The sequence below is a fragment of the Nelumbo lutea genome, chromosome 1 (assembly GCF_056320005.1).
Source record: "Nelumbo lutea isolate HS-2025 chromosome 1, American lotus-T2T, whole genome shotgun sequence".
NCBI lineage: Eukaryota > Viridiplantae > Streptophyta > Magnoliopsida > Proteales > Nelumbonaceae > Nelumbo > Nelumbo lutea.
In genome coordinates this window covers 36,920,516-36,941,270 of record NC_142684.1, presented here as the reverse complement: position 1 = coordinate 36,941,270, position 20,755 = coordinate 36,920,516, and the positions used below count along the sequence as shown (strand labels likewise).

Here is a 20,755-nt window from a genome sequence, read left to right as displayed (position 1 = left end):
CATGTGACATCTTGACTAATCATATTAATCATGGGCTTTAGGCCCATTAACTAATTGGATCATGTCCCAAGAGTGTTGCTAGCCCATTTATGTTTAATTTGTATGGCGTGGGACCCCAACAATGACCTCACATAAGCCCACGTGGGTTCGGCCCAGCCTCTATGAAAAGGCCTGGCCGAATTCATTGCCAAATGCAATGAAACCTTAAGCTAATCACTATGGGCTCAAAATGGGCCCAACATTTACAGTTAAATGATCCCTGAGTTTAGCCGTCCTATGAAGGCCCAAGGATAATGGACTTAAGTAAGATATAACCCATCAGGTAATCAGCCCTTAATGGTCTCTTACACTTAACATCTCAGCCAACAATGATCAAACACTACCCAATAGAGAAGGACCTCTCCCCAAACTGCAAGATGTTGTGTCACACTCTCTACTCGGATGGGTCCTATGAATTAAAACCTTTTTGCAAACACTTTTTTTAAACATAATATATATATATATATATATATATATATATATATATATATATATAGATTAAAATCCATTGCTAGCAATTTTGGTTTCCATCAGAGAGAGTGTAGTCCCGATGATTCACTTTGTCTGACAAAGGGGTCGATTCTATCACTATGATCACCCACTAAAGTGAATTCTCAGATTGGCCCAATATAACCAGGTTTTGACCCCCAAAGGATCTTACTAATTGGCATATCAAAGATAGTTCGATCCGACACCAAGGCATAATTGGAAAATGGTATGAGTTCAGTGCTTCAAACAAACACACACTACATATGCTTTGGGTCTAACCCTAACAGCTGAGACAAGTTGCCCCAACTTCTTTGGCAGCACAATAGTTTCAGCCTTGGCAGGATAAACTCCCCAAGTATATCCAGCGACTGAGAACATTCTAAACTAACATAAGTTTCATAAGTGTCCAGTTTAAGGGCATACACTGTCTAACAACTCTCACTTGCACTTAGGTCCAATTTAGTACAAGCCCCACTCTCATACTGTCCACGTGTTTCTCAAACACTTTCTGTGTCAATGGTTTAGTCAATTGGTCTGCCACATTCTCCTCTAATGCTAACTTATGAATCTAGATGTCCCCTCTACCAACAATTTCTCGTAGTATGTAATACTTCCTCTCGATGTGTTTGGATTTCGAGCGGGCTCTTGATTCTTTCGCTTGAGCAATGGCACAAGTGTTGTCACATAACAGTGAAATGGGTGATGTGCTGGATGGAACGAGTCCTAATTCATGGATGAACTTCTTTATCCAAACTACTTCTTTGGCAGTTTCACTTGCGACAATGTAATCAGCCTTGGTCGTGGAATCTGCTATGGACCCTTGTTTGTTGCTTTTCCAGTTAACTGCACAGGACCCCATCATGAAGATGTAACCAGATGTAGACTTTCTATCATCTGTGTCAGATTGGAAGTCGGCATCAGTATACTCGACCATCTGTAGTGAACTACTTGAAGACAAGACAATATTCTTTAGTCCTTTGTAGGTATTTGAGTATATTTTTTATAGCGGTCCAATGCTCCTGTCTTGGGTTTGACTGGTATCTACTTACCACACTCACAACCTGGGCAATGTCTGCCGAATGCACAACATGGCATGCATGATGCTCCCTACGGCTGAGGCATAGGGAACTTCTCTCATGCCCTCAATTTCCTCAGGGGTCTTAGGTGACATGCCTTTGCAGAAAGTGACTCCATGTCTAAAAGGAACAAATCCATTCTTGGAATCCCCCATGTGGTACCTAGTGACGATCTTGTCAATGTAAGTAGATTGGGGTGTAGTCAATGTTGGATCAGTTCAATGTCGGGTCCTAGAGGAATAGGATGGTGTCAATGTTGTCAAGCTTGACTCCATTAAAGAACCATTTTGATAACTGCATCATGGGTTGGACAGTCAAACCGTCCGATTAAGATAACCATTCAACTTATTTTAATTAAAAAAAAAAAGTGAAAATAAAAAAATTGGAAAAGCAATAACACTGAGAAACTTTTCAGAAATATGGCTTTGTTGGGTTGTGAATTTTCCTCTGGCACCATATCACAACCACAACCTGGGCTCGTGAATTTTCCTCCGTGAGCAGAAATTTGGAGACGCTAAATCATGAAAAAGGAGCAATTGGGTTCCCGATCTGGAAATTTGCTGAACTGTGGCGCTCATTTTTCTAATGTATTAAGCAGATATGGAAAAAGAGCGAGTGTGTTCCCGATCAAGAAGTTCTCTGAACTGACGCTCATTTTCTTCTAATGTATTAAGCAGAAGGTCTTTGAGCTTCAACGACAACAATGCACAGATCTTAATGAATGCAGGGGAAGATCAACAGCGATGGAGGCATAAGTCTTGGGAAGATCACGTTCATCTCTAAGGAAGCCAAAGATGTCTCTGAATAGAGCCTTAGAAACAGTACCTCGAGAGGTGTTCACTGAAACAATCGTTTGTAGTTCAAGAAGAAGAGAGGTTTCGCTCTTTATGTCTCTGAAACAGAGCCTTGGAAATAGTGCCTTGAGAGATGTCCTCTTAAACAACCGCTTGTCATTCAAGAAGAAGAGAGGTTTCGCTCTTCATCATTATCTATATTTTTTCCTTTAATTTTCAACCTCATCAACTATTACAAAGAGATTATTTTGTCAGTAGTTCTTTCTGTTAATTTTACGTTTTTAACATTGTAAGCTTGGGTTGCACCGGCTTCTTCGTCCGATCTTGAATAATTACAACTTTCTAGCTTTGCATTTTGTTTGTTTAATACATTAGAAAAAAAAAATGAACGCCACAAACCAGAGAACTTTCAAATCGGGAACGCAATCATAATTGGGAACTTTCAGATGAGATGGAGATGGAGTCGGAGTTGGAGATGGACACAGAATCAGAGACAGTGATAGGGTCGGAGTTGGAGATGGACACAGAATCAGAATCAGAGACAGTGATAGGGTCGGAGTTGGAGTCGAGTAGGAAATGGAGATGGACAAGGAGTCAAAGTCAAAGATGGAGACAGTGACAGGTATGGAATAGAAGCGGGTTTTGAGTGTTACATTTTTATTGTCAGAAAACTTAGGGATATAAGACAAAATGTAAACAATAAGGGTATAGTAGGAATAATTTAAGAAAATTGTCTTTATTATTATTATCTTATTATTAATTTAATATTATGATTTAGGGGACTTTTTGTCATGAATTCTTTACTTGTTGATAGACTCTGGTGTGGGAATCCTTTTCCCTAGGGGAGGGCCGGAAATGGCTATTCCCTATACCGGGGATTCCCCCAATAATGAAAATCGGAATCCCATTTCTGTCAAATAAATGATAAGAATTGGAGTGGACCATTCTGATTCTAATTTTAGGCATGTATTCCTAAAATACAAATGGATTGAATGTTTTGATCCAGGGGTGATTCAAATTCAATATGAAATACAAATGGATTGAATGTTTTGATCTTGATTTGATTTAATAAAACCAGTAAGTATGATTCAAACTAAGATAAAATTGAATTGCATTCAAATTCGAACCGAATCAAAATTTGATCCATTTGCACCATTGGTGAAGTATAAGTGGTTGGTCATGCGCCCACTTTAAATGTATTTGCGCTAGTGATCTGATCAGCTCAGCCATGTGTATCATCTAATGGTCTTGATTCTACACATGGCACCTGGCCTCCGAACAACGTGCCTCCACCAGGATGCTTATGTGTCACCTCAATTAATCGAATAGACACATGTTGTGAACCTCACACCAACCTTACAGCCCTATCCCACCGTATATTGAAAACATATCCCTATGAACAACAATACAAAGTATAAAGTATAGGAGATGTTCCCAATATGAGGCTGGGAGGCATTGTGAGGTTGGTATAAGGAGCAGCGGCGGAGCTAAGGGTGGCAGAGGGGAGCCATGGCCCCCCTATGCCTTCATAATTCCCATAAAATCTAGGAAAATGACCGTTCAGCCCAGTGTTAGAATCATAGGCCTAAAGTGCAGTTGAAATAGGTGCCAGATCGGAATTGATGTCAATTCACAGGCAAGTATGAATGCATAGAATGGATTTTGACCTTTTGAATATTTATAGATTTGCAGGGAAATTCAGAAATCTACATTAGGCCTATCCATACTTTTCCATAAAATTTATTTAACATCACTTCTCTTCCATCAATAGGACTATAGGAGCACTTCAATCTCGATATAGCATTGAATTGAGAAGGAACACTTCTAAAGTAAAGAAACAAACATCATACTGCGCCTTTGAATGTTAACTTGAACCCAGTCCTAGCACCCAAAGAGGAAGCTAAGAAACTGTTTACTCAGGCTCAATGCTTTTGAAAATTAACATTTCAGCATTCAGAAGCAATCTCAAATCTCGCGTACCGGACAACTAGCGATTTATTCATCATAAAGTGATCACGCCGACCACTATCGAAACCATATACCAAGTGTGGTTTGTTTTAAGTGACCAATAACTTTCACAAACAAATGAACAACTATATCCTGAATTTTGGAGTAGTGTCAAGTTAGTATCCGAACTTTCAAATGTCACTGAAGTACCTAAATTTTTAAAAAGTGTCAACCTGGTTTCTATCATTAATTGATCTCAGTTATTTATTGAAAATGTCAAAATTACCTTTCAAAAGAAGACACCGTTCATTGTCTTCTACCTTAGACTAAACCAATTATATTATCTTTAAAAAAAAGAAGAAAAAACATGAAATATGATTAAAAAAAAAACAATAACAAAGTAAAGAATTAATTAAACAAGAATGTGTTTCAGATCTAAAGGTAGAAGACAATGACTTCAGGGCCACTTAAGTCTTTTTTAAAAGATTTTTTAAAAACTCTAACAATCAAAAGACGATGTAAGCTTTTGCATTAAAATCTTAATGTTTTAAAGACGATTTGGGTAAGGCACATCTTTCAATGCAAACAGAAAAACCAAAATGCAAGCTATCGAACTTCTAAAAAACGACAGTCCACACAAAAAGATGCTGCATCAAACAAGGCCTTCATTAGTGTAGAATCTCAAACACCTCAACCAGTTCAATCTCAAGGTAGAGGACAATGAACAATGTTTCCTTTTGAAAAGTAGTTTTAACTCAACAAATAACTAACGGTCAGTTAACGGCAAGAACCAATTTGATACTTTTTGAAAGTTTAGGTACTACAATGACACATTTGAAAATTCGCATACTAACTTGATAATGTTCAGGATAATAAAGTGAAGTGTTCCCTTATTATAATACTTGCTGATAAACCAAAGGGTTTTGCACTCCATGGCACAACTTACATTTCATCCTTAAAATGTCCGAATGATCTTGCTTTCTTTCATTACCAGGTTTTTACAACTCTTTAATTAGATAGCCGATAGGGTAGAAAGCACTAGACCACCTTTCACTGTGCTTCCACATTATATTATTTTCTGTTCATTACAAATTACATCGGTTTTGCACCAGGTAAAAAACATCTAAAATAATATTCCCACTATAGCCATCTTTTAGTAGCCATTCTCCAACATTGTCTTTCTACCATTCTACACTTCCAGACAGGCAAACATCATATAAATCATTGTCAACAAATTAGAATTGTGACCGAAACAAACATACACTCAACATTGTCATGGAACCTAAATCCCTGACTATAAAAGGAGGTAATCTAATTTGTTTAAAAGAAAAAAGGGAACTGATCAAAAATATATAAAAAAAAAAAAAAGAAAGGAAAAAAGGAACTTGGTGGGGTGGGGTGGGGTGGGGGGGGGAAAATCTCTAGAAAGAGAAAAACAAGACTCATGAGATCATCTCAACAACATACCCTTATAGAGAAGGGTAAGAAGTGGCAAATTGGCTCATCACTTGAAACATTTAGCATCCAGCAGAGCTTCTCCCTCAAAAGGCTCTGCATCTTCAATCATTTGATTAACACGCTCCTTCTGGGCTTCGTCATTGATGTCCACCTTTCTCCAGTCATAGAGCTCCATGTCATAGCACTCATTAAGTATAAATTGAGGAATCTCTTGCCCACGGAAGAGCCACAATCCCTTGACCTTGTATGGTGGCTCTGAACCAATAACTAAGATCTTGCCAAAAGCATACTTACGAGCCAGATCCATCCGTTGCAGGAAACCACTGACCTTGTTTAACGTGACAAATGAAACAGTATTCTCATCGTTGTATTTGTAATCACAAAACCAGAGAGAATATCCATCAGGATCATACATGTCCCAAAATCCTACAACCAAAAGTAAAATGCTGAATAAATTGTTGTATCTGAAAACTCTGAAGGCAAAAGGAATGCATATTCCTAGAATACCCATATAACAATAATTCGACATACAGGAAATAAAACACAGGCTATAGAAGAAAATAACAAGACCACAATAGCATTTACCATTTAAAATATCAAAACATTACTTGCATAAATGAAACCTCAAAGTTAAAATGAGAGTTTCTAAGCAAAAAAGATGACGCATCTCTGCTTTCTAGGAATTAGATCATAGTGGGAAATGAAATTTCAAACCAAACCATTTAATTATTTTATCCACTAAAAGACAAACCAAAAAGATCTAAAAACAATGGTAGAGCTATTGAAAAACCTGCTGAAGGGTGCTGCAACTCGGGTTGGCCTGAGTTAGCATTTTACTTGCTACCCACAGCCCTACCACCCACAGGATATTACAGCTGCGCATTGGAAATATCTCCCTTGTCTTTCACGGGGAGATGTTCACAATACACGGTGGTGGTATTATGCAGGCAGGGATGTGGGAATTGTTTGTGGGTAGCAGATCTGGAGTGAACCCAAGTTGCACCATAGTTGACCCTTAGCCGAGAGATGAAGCACCTCCCTGATCAAGGGCTTCAAGTTACTGAAAACAGGCCCAAAGACCGAAGTGATGGTATGATTCAGATAATTGTGTTTCTTCTTTTGTTTATTTGGGGAAATAGAAAAATGCAGTTTAAACAGATAAAAAAGCTACCACATATAATGTTGTAAAAACTAAAAAAGATAATAGCAGTGTAAGATACTGCTACAATTACAATTGTGACAAGAAGCATGCAACAATAATTTGCAATCAAAAATGAACCTAGAAGTTTGAGAGCTAGTAAGTCACCACAGCAGTTTGTCAGTTCGTCACAAGGTTCGAAGTATCGATACACCTCTGCTTATCGGTACTTAAAACCTTGCGCTTTTTATGTTTTCTTTAGTTTTTTTTCAAAATTTAGTTTTTTATATATATTTTTCATTAAAAAAAAATGGGATCCCAAAGACACCTGTAAACAGGTGTTTCGAGAACCAAAAGATAAGATACAATACACCCTATATGGAGCTTATCGTATCAATACTTGGAACCTTGGTTTGGTCATTACATCTGAAGGCCCAACTTGTATCGTCCAAACACTACTCATTTTCTAAAGCTGAATGCAATGAAAAAAACAACAAACTCATTAAAGTGCCATATATATGCAAGTGCAGAATGAAAAAACTATAACAGTCCAGGCTGACCCAACCGTAGAATGATTTTCCACAGTTTTCAAGCTTCTGGCCAGCCCACACGGTACACTTGCCAAAACTAATCAGTCTGCATCAATTATTTATATTCGATGACGTTGGTATTTATAAATGTACCACATATTTGAAATATCTAAACAAGAGAATAGTATTTGAAAACAAGGAATAAAGCAGACATGAAAAGATGAATCCCTGTTGCAGTATTACCAGTACATGCAAAGCATGTAGTATCCTAACACCATAGGTAGCACAAGAACATGAACATATAACAATCAAGAATATTTAAGTATTAAATCATAATAATATAACACTGAGAATAATAACATTCAATGAAAATAGAAAAAATAAATTAAATAACAAATGGCAAGAAAACCATAGAAACCATTCTAGATTACATTAGCCTATCAACAGAGCAAGCTTATCAGTGACATTAACAATTTATGACTTTCAACAATAAGGTTTATAGAAAGAAAGACAAGTGGACAAAATGAAATATCCTCGACCAAAACTCCAACCAACAAATAAAACCCGACTCACAAAACCTTTGCAGTGCTTAAGGGAGGTCATAGAGTTATCCAATGAACCACGTCCTTGAAAAAATGATGCCTCAGATGCCTTTGTGATAGGCATCGAAGTTCTGGAGAGGGAGGGAGACTCCCTGTCCCTGAGAGTAGAAGTGCTGGCAGTAGTGGAAGGCATTCAAAGGGCAAAGCTAATGAACATTCACAAGCTATTTGTGGAGGGAGACCATAAATTGGTGATTAGCTAGTTACAAGACGGGGGGATGAAAATGTGACTCTTTTAATAATGAGAGGAAGAAAATAGGGTCGCTAACCAGAGAAATGGATATAAATGTTGAGTACGTTAAGAGAAGTGCTAATTATGTCACAGATGCTTTAGACAAACAGGGGTGGGGAGAGATTCTCTGTTCTGGACACAAATTGTAAGGGAATTGGATTTGTTGGAGGAGAGATGAGAGATTTTATCTCTCACAATCTTTATCTGTATTTAATGTGTTGTACATTTTCTTCCTACTTTAATTAGTAAAATGCTTGAGTTATTGATAAAAAATAGATTACAAAGTCGTCGTCATCTACCTTCATTATAGTTTATAAATATAATGGGGAAACTAACTCCAGTAGGTCTTGTCTTGCTTAGATTATTAGAAGAAAAGAAGGTACCTTTAATGGCAACCTCGCGGAAGTTGGATTTTGTATTTGAGTAGAGCCTCTTCCACTCATCCAATATCATCTTACTTGGGGGAAAAAGATCAAGAGGATTTTTCAGCTTGGGTTTGGGTGCCTCCTCCTCTTCAGCAGACTCTTCTACTTTAGGCTTTGCAGGTTCTTTCTTGGTTTCCTTTTTCGGTTCATCCTTTGCCTTATGCTTTGCAGGTTCTTTAGACTGAGAAGGCTTCTTTGCTGACTGAACAGGTGGAACAGATTCTACCTGCTTTACTTCCCCCAATATCTTCTTGAAGTTTGGTTGATTAACCATGGTCCAAAAGTATCTCTCAACATGAGGAAACTCCGAAGTAAAGCTTTTGCTCATGACACGACTGAATCCCAAAGACAAGTTACATGTCATTACAATGTCAGCAAGAGTAAGAGAGTGTCCAACAAGGAAAGTGTTTGAAGCAAGGTGTTTATTCAGGGCATCCAGGGCTCTCTTCAATGCAGAAATGGCAGCTTCCTCAGCCTTTATGCAACCAAAAACATGGCAGCAGGTCACATTAGAGATAAACAAGTACTACATTGAACTGATGCACTTAAGTGCCTGCATTGCGGATATATCCTAAATGCATCAAATGAAAGAATTTGAATTTTAAAAAAAGCAATGATGAATTGATGTGTAACTAACCGGAGGAAGGTACACTGCAAACCCAGCTCGGGGAATGAACCACTTCAAAATATTAGCGTCAATCTCCAATGAAGCAAAGTCAATCCACTGCTCAATACGAGCCTGGAAAAAGAAAATACCCAAATCAATAAAAAGAAAAAAAACGCCCCCCCCCCAACATCCGGTTGAAAGAAGATCATGATAAGCTTGAAACCCATCCCGTAGAAGGAAACACAATAATGTTTACTAAAGAAATATGCCAATAAGAAATCATATCTTACAAATTCAATCAGGGAAGAGCCATAAAGAGGAGTGTCGCCCTTCAAACGTGCAACTGCATTTAGTAACATCAATTAGAAAACCAAGTCTCAGTCCAGCCTTCAGGGATTAAAACATATAAAATGAAATATTGACTCACCATAGCGTGCAATAGCATTGCTCTCAAATATGGGGCCATCAGGCGTCTCCAATACAGGAACCTGCACAAACAGAAACCATTTTCAAGACATAAAAGTAAAGCTCTGTCAAAACAATTAACCACCCAAGAAAGCTTCTTGGGCGATAACAGCTTACCTTTCCAATTGGGTTCATCTTAAGAAATTGGGGAGTTTTATTCGTGACACCCATCTCAAAATTCGGGACCAATTTGACTGTAACCCCATTGTACTCTGCAGCAATTAGTGCCTTAAAGGCATTCTTGTTAGTGTTCCCCGCATGCAAGACCTGTAAAACATATCAAATATATAAATCACTTCAGATCAATAACAACGTTGTTTTAACGTTAAATCCCATGCGCCTAGATCTGTTAGGCATGGAACGGAGAAAACAATAACTAATGGCTATCGCTCTAAGTTTTGCAGATCAGCAGATCTTCAAGACTGTAACCAACAGAATTGGCACCACAGCACTCTGAAACTAATGAAGTTTATTTAAATTAAAATATCAAACAAACAGGAATATATATGAAAAACTGACCAGAGCCATGGCTTGAAGCAAGACGATTTCTTCGATATCTGATCTGATTAAGAAAAGAGAATATGAATGTTACTCAGCTAGAAGCCTTCACAAAACCACAATCAAGCTAAGGGAAGTAAAGGGGGGTGACAATAAATCAAAAGTTCCACTAAAGAAGCTTGCCTGCACTGCACTGGGGGAGTCCTGGTCCCAGGTTTGCTGATTGATGGGAGAGAAAGGCCTTTTATTGGAAAGAAGTTGAAGTGTTAAACCCTCTAGGGTTTCTGGAGCTCCAGTAAAAATTAGGGTTTGTTTCAAAAGTGGAAAACTCGGTTGTCGCCCAGTCATCCGACTCTGAACGTGGCTGAGGTCGAAACCAATTTATCATCGAAGAAAAGGAATATTCACTAATACTGTTTTTTTGTTAGGCTGCGTTTGTTTATGGTGTAAAATCCGGCTTCGTATCGGTCAGTTTTGTATGCGTTTAGATGGGATGTAAAACAAGAATGATTATCGATGTAAATGAATATTTAAAGATACTTTTATATCGAAAGATGTAAAAATTACATAAAAAAATTAATGTAAAAGTAGTGTCCCTCTTCCTCCATTGGTGTAAAAGTAATGCTTTTCTTCCTCCTCCAGTAAACTACTTCGTCGCCATCGAGATTTCAATCTTCGTCGTGCCCTCCTATTTTTATCATGGTTTCAAACTCCATGTGATCTTCTTCTTCTTCTTTTTTTTCTTTTGATAAATTCTTCTTCTTCTTTTTCTTTTGATAAATTCTTCTTCTTATTCTTCTCTTATACTCTTTCTCTCTCTGGTCTCCTTGTACCAAGTTCGAACGGGGGAAGATGGATAGAAGTACAGGCGAACAAATTTTCGGCTAGAGATTAGAGCAACAACATTGTTAGGCAACACCACAGTTGATCACTCTTTAATGGGAAAAATGGGAAGATTTCACTAAAACCCACTCTTGAATGGGAAAACCCACAGAGATAAGGTGGGAATGGGGAAAATTCACTAAAACCTGCTCTTTGATCAAGTGGAAATGGGAAAAACCTGCTCTAAACAAAGAAAGATCCCACTCAATGGTTTTTAAAAAATCAATAGATCAAAAGAGAAGAAGATTTCACTGAAACCCACTTGGTTTTACACTGTTTTGCCAAACGAACAAGAGTGTAAAACATGCATTTGATCAGTTCGCTTTTTACACTGATGCATCTTATGGTTCTTTATTTCCATCAATGGATTTTTGTATTATATTGGTTCCAAACACAGCCTTAGAGTTGTTTAATTGTGTAAAAATCAACTTTTCCCTATTAGTATCATGTACTTTGAGTCTAGTGCAACTTTAGTCTCCAAACTTTAAAATGTGACACTTCAATATCCGAAATTTTAAAACGTGTCGACTTAGTACCTTTCATTAACCAGTCGTCAATTATGTGTATTATGTGACATCATGTATAACTTAAAACTTTTCAAAATATCAAAATTACCCTTAAAAATAAAACATTATTCATCATCTTCTTCCTCGAGAAGATGAAACGAATGTATAGTCCCATCTAATTTCCTGCCCAAATTTTTTCTCGAACGCATCTCAAATCCTCAAACATGTTCTTGGTTGTTTAGTTCAACAGATTTCAACTATGTTGGTTTGAACGACTCTATTTCCAGGCGACCATGCTACCTCACCATCTAAAAGTGTCCGATTATGTTGCCCGAAATACATGATACCTGAAAAAAACTTACAACCACTTCATTCATAGAATCTCCCTCGATGCAAATATCCAAAAACAATGACTACAATTAAGAACTTAGAAACAACTACTTTCCTTGCTATCTTTTGCTTCACCACTAAATCCCAATGAAGATGCTTCTGCTGCTAACATTCACCAACACCCTAGAATGAAATTTAAATGGGCTTCATTTCTGAGGTAGTTTTGGCCGTACAGAATCAAGTAACAAAGATCATTCACTAATTTGTTTTGTGGTTGTGGTCTCACAATCTGCCCATGACTTTGATCTCTTATCATTTTTGGCCTCCCCATTGCCTTCTACAAGCTAAAAGCTTTTCGAAATTCTCCCAACACCCAACCTAACTCATTTAATTGTATAAGTAAATCATTGATTAAATCACTTTTCTTTCTATGGTTTATGGTAAACATAATTAATATTAACAATATGATGCCCCTAACCTTCCTAGACGCAAGCAAGATCCTCCACCAAAAGGGTTTTTTCTAAACAATAACTTTAAGAGATCATGGATTAGTTTTTTTTCCTTTTTTTTACTCAAATAACTCATAATGCATGGAAAAATAATTACACCAATTGTTCGAATACTAGTTATTATTCTAAAAAATAATTACTTTAATAAGTAAATTATTTAAAGCTTTTTGTAATATTATTTAAATAATTACTAGTACAATTATTAGTGTAGTTTGAATTTTCTTTAATATTATTAAATAATTATTAGTGTAAATGTGTAATTAGGTCAAGCTAAATCAAATCCACCCCAATTTTTTTTTTTTTTGGATACAGGAGGGAAAAGGATCTAACATAAGCAAAGGGTAAGCAACCCCAATGATCAAGGGCAAAGCTAGGGAAACTTAGGGGAACCCTAGTCCCCACTTATACTACCCTTCTTCCCCCACCCACACCCAACGATTAGCCCCCAAAACCTCATCCATGTTTATTCTCTCATTCCTATCCATTTAATTAGGTTTTGGCCATTGTAGAAAAAATTTTGGCTCCTCCCCTACCAAAGATCATGAGCTTAGCTATGCTGAAAATTCTCTATGGATGAGTGAAGTGTTCTTTGTGAACGAGTGGTTATCGAAGGTGAAACCCAAAATCTTCTCCCCGTTACTCTTGTAGGAGGTTACCAACCATAATACTCTAGAAGCAAGAAAGATGGCTGATCAAGAGGATCAAAATGGAAAAGTGAAAATGAATGAGAAGCGCAGGAGTTTGTTTAGTAAGGTAATTTCAGATAGAACTCTAAAATGCACAAGGTATCTTGGAGCTAGTGCAAAATATGTGGGCACGGAGTTTGGAGTTTAAGATACGAAGTTGAGTGGTTGTATGGAGATATTCTGTAGATTGTTTTCAGAAAGGAGGTAGACCTAGAGTGGGTTTTGGAAAAGGAATTGCAAATAGTGAGAGACTACCCTATCTTATTCAAACTATGGGGACCCAATGTCATCCCACACAACTTATCCTTCAAGTTCCTAAACATATGGGTGAGGATCCTAGATGTTCTAGTGAAGAAAATGATAAAAGCTTGGGTAAGAAAGTTGGCTGTGAATGCAGACGAATTATTGGAAAAAGAGGTGGACCAGGATGCTGATGAGGACAACCCATGCTAGGGACGATTTCTGAGAGTTAGAGTTCAAGTGGATACTTCTAAACCTCTGGCCCTACGCATTTAGGACAAAGAAAGGAATGGGTCTTGGTGGTTTCCCTACCAATAAGAATGCCTCTTTTGTTCTATAGATGTAGCTATATTGGACATGATGAAAGACTTTGCAACTTAGTCTCTGAAGAGGCTAACATGATTATCCTTGTAGAAAGGTTTGCCATCCAGGAGTTCAAGGGAGAAAATCAAAATCCAACTTATGGTCTATGGATGAGAACTGCAATGGAATCAAGAGAGTTTAAAGTTATTAATAGAGAAGGTAATAAAAGAGGTAAAGGGACACTCACACCTTCACTCTAGCTCTGATGAAAATAAAATCTCCAATAAGAAATGTGGATTCTCCTTTCAATGTGAAAAAAAAAAAAGAATGGGCATGATGATAGATGTAAGTGGTGTGTAAGGTTGAGTATGGTGGTCTCCTTGAAGAACGAAGAAAGGCTAGAGGTATCGGGTACATAGCAGAGGTAGGTAGGGATCTTTAATTAATGGAATCGTATGTTTGTTACGGTTTACACCCCTTTTTATAAGGGCAAATCCCAAGGCCCTGAAGGGAAGGAGCCAAAAGGGGGTTTGATTCCTATTTGGAAAGGGATCTTCAATTTGATGTCAGTTGTCAAGAGGACATTGCTAGGGGTTCCCCACTTGTCACGCAAAATCTTTCCATGATGAAGTTTCCTTTCATCCAAGGATTCTCATAGTGCACGTGCACTACTTCCCTTTGTGGGTCTCCTAAATCGACGTCATGTGGGTGACATTGGAGCTAGTCTGACGTGTTCGCTTAGTCTGCTAAGTGTCCTGCTATGAGTGACTTTGGCTCATTGTAGTCGTGCGATGGTCCTTTTGTCCATCATAAGTTCACGATTGCTTCAAGCTCATTGCGAGTGTATGACGAGTTATGGGTTGATTGCAAGTTTGTGATGGCCTCCGTGATGGCTGCGGGTCCATCGTAGGGCTAGTTTGATGCCTTTATTGTGGTCACCATTGTAGGGAAACATATGTACTTACTATTAGCCCCTTGCTTATTGGTAAGAGTATTCATATCAATAAGCATTTCTATGATTAGTGTGATTTCTTTGCTCTCTTTATCATATGTTGCTTCTTTCATCGCACATTTTGGTATTTGTTAGATTATTATGGTTGGCATGTGGGGGAAGTTGACTTTGAGCTCATTTTCATCTGATCATTGGTTATCTCTTGGATTTGGTATTTCATGCGTGCTTCTGGTAACTATATTTGTTGAGGGGATCGTAAAATTTTAAACATGTCTTAGAAAATGATGTTATTGTTGGGTGCATGATTCAGAGTTTTCCGTTGTTAGGATTGATTGATTTTTGTATGGTTATTATTACCCCCCCCCCCCCTTTATTTCTCAATAGGAAGCATTTTGTCAAGAGACAACTTTGGTTACATTTGGATTTTCAACCCCCCCTGTATCTTGACAAAGTGCTTTCTATCGGGAAACACCTTGAGTTTCTATGTGTCTAGGGGTGGTAATTTCAACTCCCCTATACCTTGGTGAGGTGTATTCTACTTCCAATGACTCATGTGTGTATTCTTTGTCTTGGGGAGGTCTGTTGAAGGGTGATTCTCTTCCCCGCTTTTTGTCATACAATATTTTATTGAAGAGGTGTTAGGTCTAGTTCTAGATACCCCGTTGTCAACACCCAGTTTTTGCTTGGTCCACCGCCTAAACCCCAAACTCACCCCAAATGCTTAGTCAGACCTTTCCAATCTCTTTTAAACACCCAAAATTCCAAAAAGCCCAAATTTCACCCCGAAAGCCTTTAGATTCACCGTTAAGCTTATCCGATACCAATCTGATGGCCCCGATCAACACCCATTTACACCTCAACCATTAGATAAAACACAACCATCAGATCCAAGACCACCCAAAACACCTACCCATAAAAATTCAACTCAAGATTCCCTCGTTTACCCCCTCATCAAATGAAGATTCCATTTCAACCTCTCATTACCCTAAAACACTCAAAACCTAGATTACCTTGCTCTTGACACATCCGAACCGATCTAACCACACCTTTAGACTACAAACATACCATAACACTTGCTCATAAAATTTCACCCCCAGATTTTCTCAACTTGCCCTTCTACCAAACCAAATACCTAAATTCTCATGATTTGACCCCCCCCCCAGGCTCATCATCAGATCCCAGACACCCCCAAATACCCATCTGTGAAATATCAGCCCAAAATTCCTTCATTTACCCTTCCATCATACAAGATTCCATTTTGATGTCCAAATTGACAGGATTATAAATCTTCCCGATCTGGGCCCATTTGGCTCAGTCTATACCAATCACCTCAAACTCCTAAAAATCCTACCCTGTGAAATTTCATCAAAAACAGACCTTGTTTGCCCCTCGATCACACAAAGATTTTGTTTTAAGTCTATAGATTAACCGAATCAAGCCCCTTCCAGATCTGCCCAATTCAGGCCTAGTTGGGCCAATCGGATCCCACCAATCAACTCGGAATGTCTAAAAATCCACCTATGAAATTTTAGCCATGAATACCTTTATTTACCCTTTCATCTAAAAAGATTCTGTTTCGGCCAATCTTGCTAGCCTACTTACACAAAACCCTTCTCATCACTCAAACCCATCTCAACCTTCCACTTTTTGACCTGAAACCACCCATCATTGAACCAAGACTCCAATTTGATCCTTTTCCCCAAAATTAGCAAAATGCCCCTGGATTTCCCCAAAATTAGGAAACTATCCTTATCCCTACCTATAAATAAATGCCTAAATCTTTCATTCAGGGGAATTCACTATTTACCCTCTTCCCCCTCTCGACCGAACAGAGCAGCAGCAAGAAAGAGAAGAGGTAGATCTGAACCCATCTCTGACTTCTACTAACTCTCACTCTTTCTCTCTCTTGGTTTTCTTCTCATCCTTCTCTCTTCTTCTTCTATTGAATCCATTCTCAGAAACTGACTGCACTGTTCATCTCCTTCTTCATCCGAACCCAAAAGTACAATGGCAGTAGTAAGGAAAACCTCCCCTACCACCAAATCTTCCTTCTCCCTCTTCCTTCATTTATATTTGTGTCGAGAATACTATCCATCATCGTAGTCCATTGTCTTTTGGCGAACAGCAACGGTGAACGAACCCCCCTCCAATTGCCCCTTCTCACTCTATAAAACTATCTCTCCCCTCTCCTCTACTATCTCATTTTTCCTTCTCAGAGCCCCCAATCGAACATAGATAATTTGCATTCTCTCATCCCTTCACCACCATCATCAATCAAATAGAGCTAGTTTACAACTTAGCATCTCATCAGCAAATCTGCAAACAATCAAGACCTACCCTAGCATCGAAATCAAATTTGTAGCTCGGCTTATCATCTCCGCCCATTTCTCAACTCTAAAGTGGCTTACGCCTCGAACATTCGATCGTGTTTCCTAATCCATGAGAATCATCTCCATCCCAGTTAACTGATTCCTATTACAGCAGACTCTAGTCTCCCTTGTTCCAACAAGCAAACTAATGTCAAAATCCTGACTCAGCACCGGCAGAGTTCATGCCAAAATCCCATATTAGAGTTCGATTCTTCAGCCTTCATCGTCGAGGACGATTAATCTGAAGTCAAAGCTCATTTGAAATTCCTTGTGCGACACTGATTGAACCAAGGCAGAAGTCCTAGCCTAAAATTTTCATCTGTTCGTACACATACAGAAGCATCGTGCCACCAGCGAGGACAACTCAGGTAATTTGAACCGGACCTTTTACTAGGCTTGCTTTGACAAGGAGGATTTAAGGTTAGGGAGTAGATCGATGGAGTAAGTTCCATCGGATTCACTTTGATAGATCTTATCCCCAACCCAATCCAATCTTTGTTTTAGTCTTAGTTGTTAACAGTTAGATTTTAATATGAACCTAAACCTGCTAGTCTCAAGGAATCATCTCTCTTTTACTTATTTTCCTCTAACAATATTGCCTATGAATATTGCCAGATGCTCATCATAGTGATACATGTTTGCATCAAGGGTCATTTGGGTAGTCTATAAATGGGAAATGGGTAGACAATTGCTTTATTAGTTGCTTTTTTTTCATGATGTTACTTGTTTAGAATTCTAATGTGGGTCCCACCTATTGAACCCGAGAGAGGGGTGCCTAATCCCATCCCTCTCCCATCTGAGTCTTACCCAAATTGGTTGGACTAGTGCCTTAGTTTTTGGAGTCACTATTAAAACAAAGCATTTTGAAAATCACTCTCGAATGTCCCATCACCTCCATTTCCTAATCTGATGGGTGGCGATTCCATTCCCAGCCCAAGTGGCAAGTGAGCCATTTTCCCAACGCTCACAGATTGGTGACTCTACTGAGTTCTTGGACCATAGGTGGGGCCTATATGGGGCCCATTTGGCTTGATAGCCTTTTCTTGTATATATGCATGCTTCTATGTTGTTTTTCTTTTATTAGAATAATATCTGCTTATTCCTTATTGATTATTAGATAGTTGCTATTGCTTTATTTCTTTTATTCCTCATCTACTCACTCACTACACACACCATTTGCATTAGTTCTTGCATCCTATGTCCCATTAGGAAAGGGGTTAGTAGGTAGTCAAGACACAGTGGACCTCGCTCCCCGTAGTCGCACCCAAAGCCCCCAGACCAGCCACCAATCAGAGAAGCCCGTTTGTCCGACGAGTGAAGGTTTGAAGGCTAGCTACCTTATTAGAGCCTTGAGTCTAGGTGTCAAACCTTCCCCTCATGCATCACATTTCACATAGTACACATGTGTCAGCCTAGTCAGTTAGGATGTTAGCCACCTAGCTTGTTTTGCTTGCGTACCCCTTATGGGGCCCACATCAAATAAAAAGAATATAAAAATATAAAAATAAAACAAAAAATAGATAAAATTTTCAAGAGTCCAATAAAACTAAAATAGAAATAGAACAATAGGACAAAATTTATGTAGATAAAAAACTGAAAAAATAATAAAATCAAAAATTAAAAAAAGAAAAATAAATCATAAAAAGAAAAATAAAAAAGGGTAGGAAGTTTAGGCACGAATACACTTAGAAGAATATCAAAGAAAATAAAAAATTAAAATAATTACAAATAATCCAAAAATAATAATTAATTAAAATAAAATGAAAAGTCAAAAAATAATATATAATCATAAATAAAAAACAAAAAAAAAAGAAGGAAAAGATAAAAGAGAGATAAAAAAGAAAAGAATTTTGAGAAAAAGAGAGAGAGAGAGAAGGCTTGATTTAAATGCATGGGTCCTGAAAATAAACAAGGCTGCTTCTTATTATTAGCTCATGTTTTGCCTAGGCCAAGTTGAGTTATGAGATGTTCTCCCCTCAGTCTTCAAAAGTGCAGGGTACCAAAGGTTACAAGATTTGATTGTTTTCGACGATTTCATTCCTGGAAATTCATAGAGTTTGGATGAGTTAAATCTCCAGATTTGGGTAGTAACAACTTGCTTGGAGTTATACCATCTCCAACTTGGAAATGCTCAGAGGATTTGTGTTTGATGACTGTAGCTTTTCTGGGAGTTTACCCTCTATCATTGGTGACTAAGAGATTTGACTGAGCTGTGATCATTCATAGAACTTCTTTTTGTGGTTTTCCCCCAACAGAACTTAGAAAATATTAAGAGCTTGGAATCATTGCACTTGGGAGATTAGGAATCAATCCTACATGTGAGGGGCTAGAATTAGTTTACTCAAGCCCATTTGCTTCAAGCTATTCGTTATGATGAATTTCTGACTGAAACATAACGATTTCAGTAACATTAAGTGAGATGCTCTAGAATAAGACTTCGCCGTAATCAAGACTTCAATCCTTGCCAGTGTACTATGTGTTGCCAACCATACCTTCAACAGAAACCCTTACATGAAGCAATCAATGACATTTCCTTGATGACACTGTTGCTGTATGAGAATGAGTTCATTGACACTTTGCTAGTATTGAGAACACCTTCAAGGGGTATGCTTGGAGAAAGGGGTTAGTTTATGAAGTTGTTGATGGTTATAACTTCTTCCCTCATTTCTAGAATTCTTACTCCTCTCCCTTTAGATGTTGTCGCAAAAGTAGAGAAGTTGTCATTGTCAAATGGGCAATTTAGTGATAATTTGTTGAGTTGAGAGATTTTGGGTTTTAAAGTCACTTATGCCTGCAGGTGTGTTGCTTCTCTATTGATGCTCTGGCTATTGTTCATTTTTCAGTTAATAGTCATGGTAATTCTTTCTTACATGAATTTTTCTTACCACAAGTAGTCCAAAGAGGGTTATTCTTTGCACCTTGACCTCAAGCCAAAATGATGCACCTTACCTGCCTAACCTGTCTGAGATGAGAAGCAATTTTTCAGGTATTCCAGAATCTTCAGATGATGGACAACTTTTGAGTGACCATCAGGAATATCCCTATTTAATTCTAATTCTATGCAACATATTGACACGAGTTATGGTGGAAAATCTGATTTTCTTGACGGGTTGAGCCATATTCAGTGGATGGGAAATGTGTTGCTGGTGTCAGACTTACACAAACAACATTGCCACTAAATTCTAGTAAGTTGGGGGAGCATTTTTTAGCTATGTTTGGTAGTTCTTTATTCTATGCCTCACTTGGGAGGATCAAATGGATGGGTAATGTGTTCACTCACAGGGAGCAACTGTAGAAATCTATGCAGACATCTAGGCTGTTAAGGAGTTGAGAATTGACCAAGTTAATTCATTTATTAATAGCATTGGATTGTTGTCAAGTGCAGTTGAAAAGTCTGATTATATCCAAAGAAAGAGTTGATGACTAGCATTGTAGATAGGATTTTCCTGTCCCAAATTTCTAATGACCCATAATATGCGTTGAAATTCAGTGGCTTGCATAAGTTTCCAACTGCAGAAGAAATTGTAGTCTCTTCCACAGCTCCATCCCCTTACACAAATCTACTATTTCCATTTCTCCTTCGCTTCCTCCTCTTGCAGTCTTGTTCTATTTTATTTCTTGCCCACTTTTAAAAGAATACTCATGCAAGTAATTTGAAGGTTACAGACAACCAGGAAA

The 20,755-nt window shown here is 38.0% G+C and overlaps 1 protein-coding gene across 2 annotated transcripts; it reads right to left on the bottom strand.

Moving 5' to 3' along the window:
- Nucleotides 1–5,446: 5,446 nt before the first annotated feature.
- Nucleotides 5,447–11,486, bottom strand: LOC148874292 (elongation factor 1-gamma-like). 2 transcript variants are annotated; one of them, XM_088950385.1, is made up of 8 exons: nucleotides 10,484–11,486; nucleotides 10,322–10,364; nucleotides 9,920–10,069; nucleotides 9,765–9,825; nucleotides 9,628–9,680; nucleotides 9,368–9,469; nucleotides 8,689–9,205; nucleotides 5,447–6,229 (listed from the first exon to the last, which is right to left on the bottom strand). In XM_088950385.1, exons 2-8 carry the CDS (start codon nucleotides 10,328–10,330, stop codon nucleotides 5,850–5,852), a joined length of 1,272 nt encoding a protein of 423 aa, XP_088806511.1. In that variant the 5' UTR covers nucleotides 10,331–10,364; nucleotides 10,484–11,486; the 3' UTR covers nucleotides 5,447–5,849. The 2 variants fall into 2 exon arrangements, with proteins under 2 accessions (XP_088806511.1, XP_088806519.1); XM_088950393.1 differs by having other exon boundaries at nucleotides 10,322–10,359; nucleotides 10,484–10,802.
- Nucleotides 11,487–20,755: the final 9,269 nt, after the last annotated feature.

Excerpts from the sequence above, each read along its gene's own strand:
- LOC148874292 (XM_088950385.1), bottom strand. Across the intron at positions 9,206-9,367 it reads TTGCAGTGTACCTTCCTCCG|GCTGAGGAAGCTGCCATTTC; the intron begins GTTAGTTACACA and ends GGTTGCATAAAG. Across the intron at positions 6,230-8,688 it reads CCGCGAGGTTGCCATTAAAG|GATTTTGGGACATGTATGAT; the intron begins GTACCTTCTTTT and ends TTTTGGTTGTAG.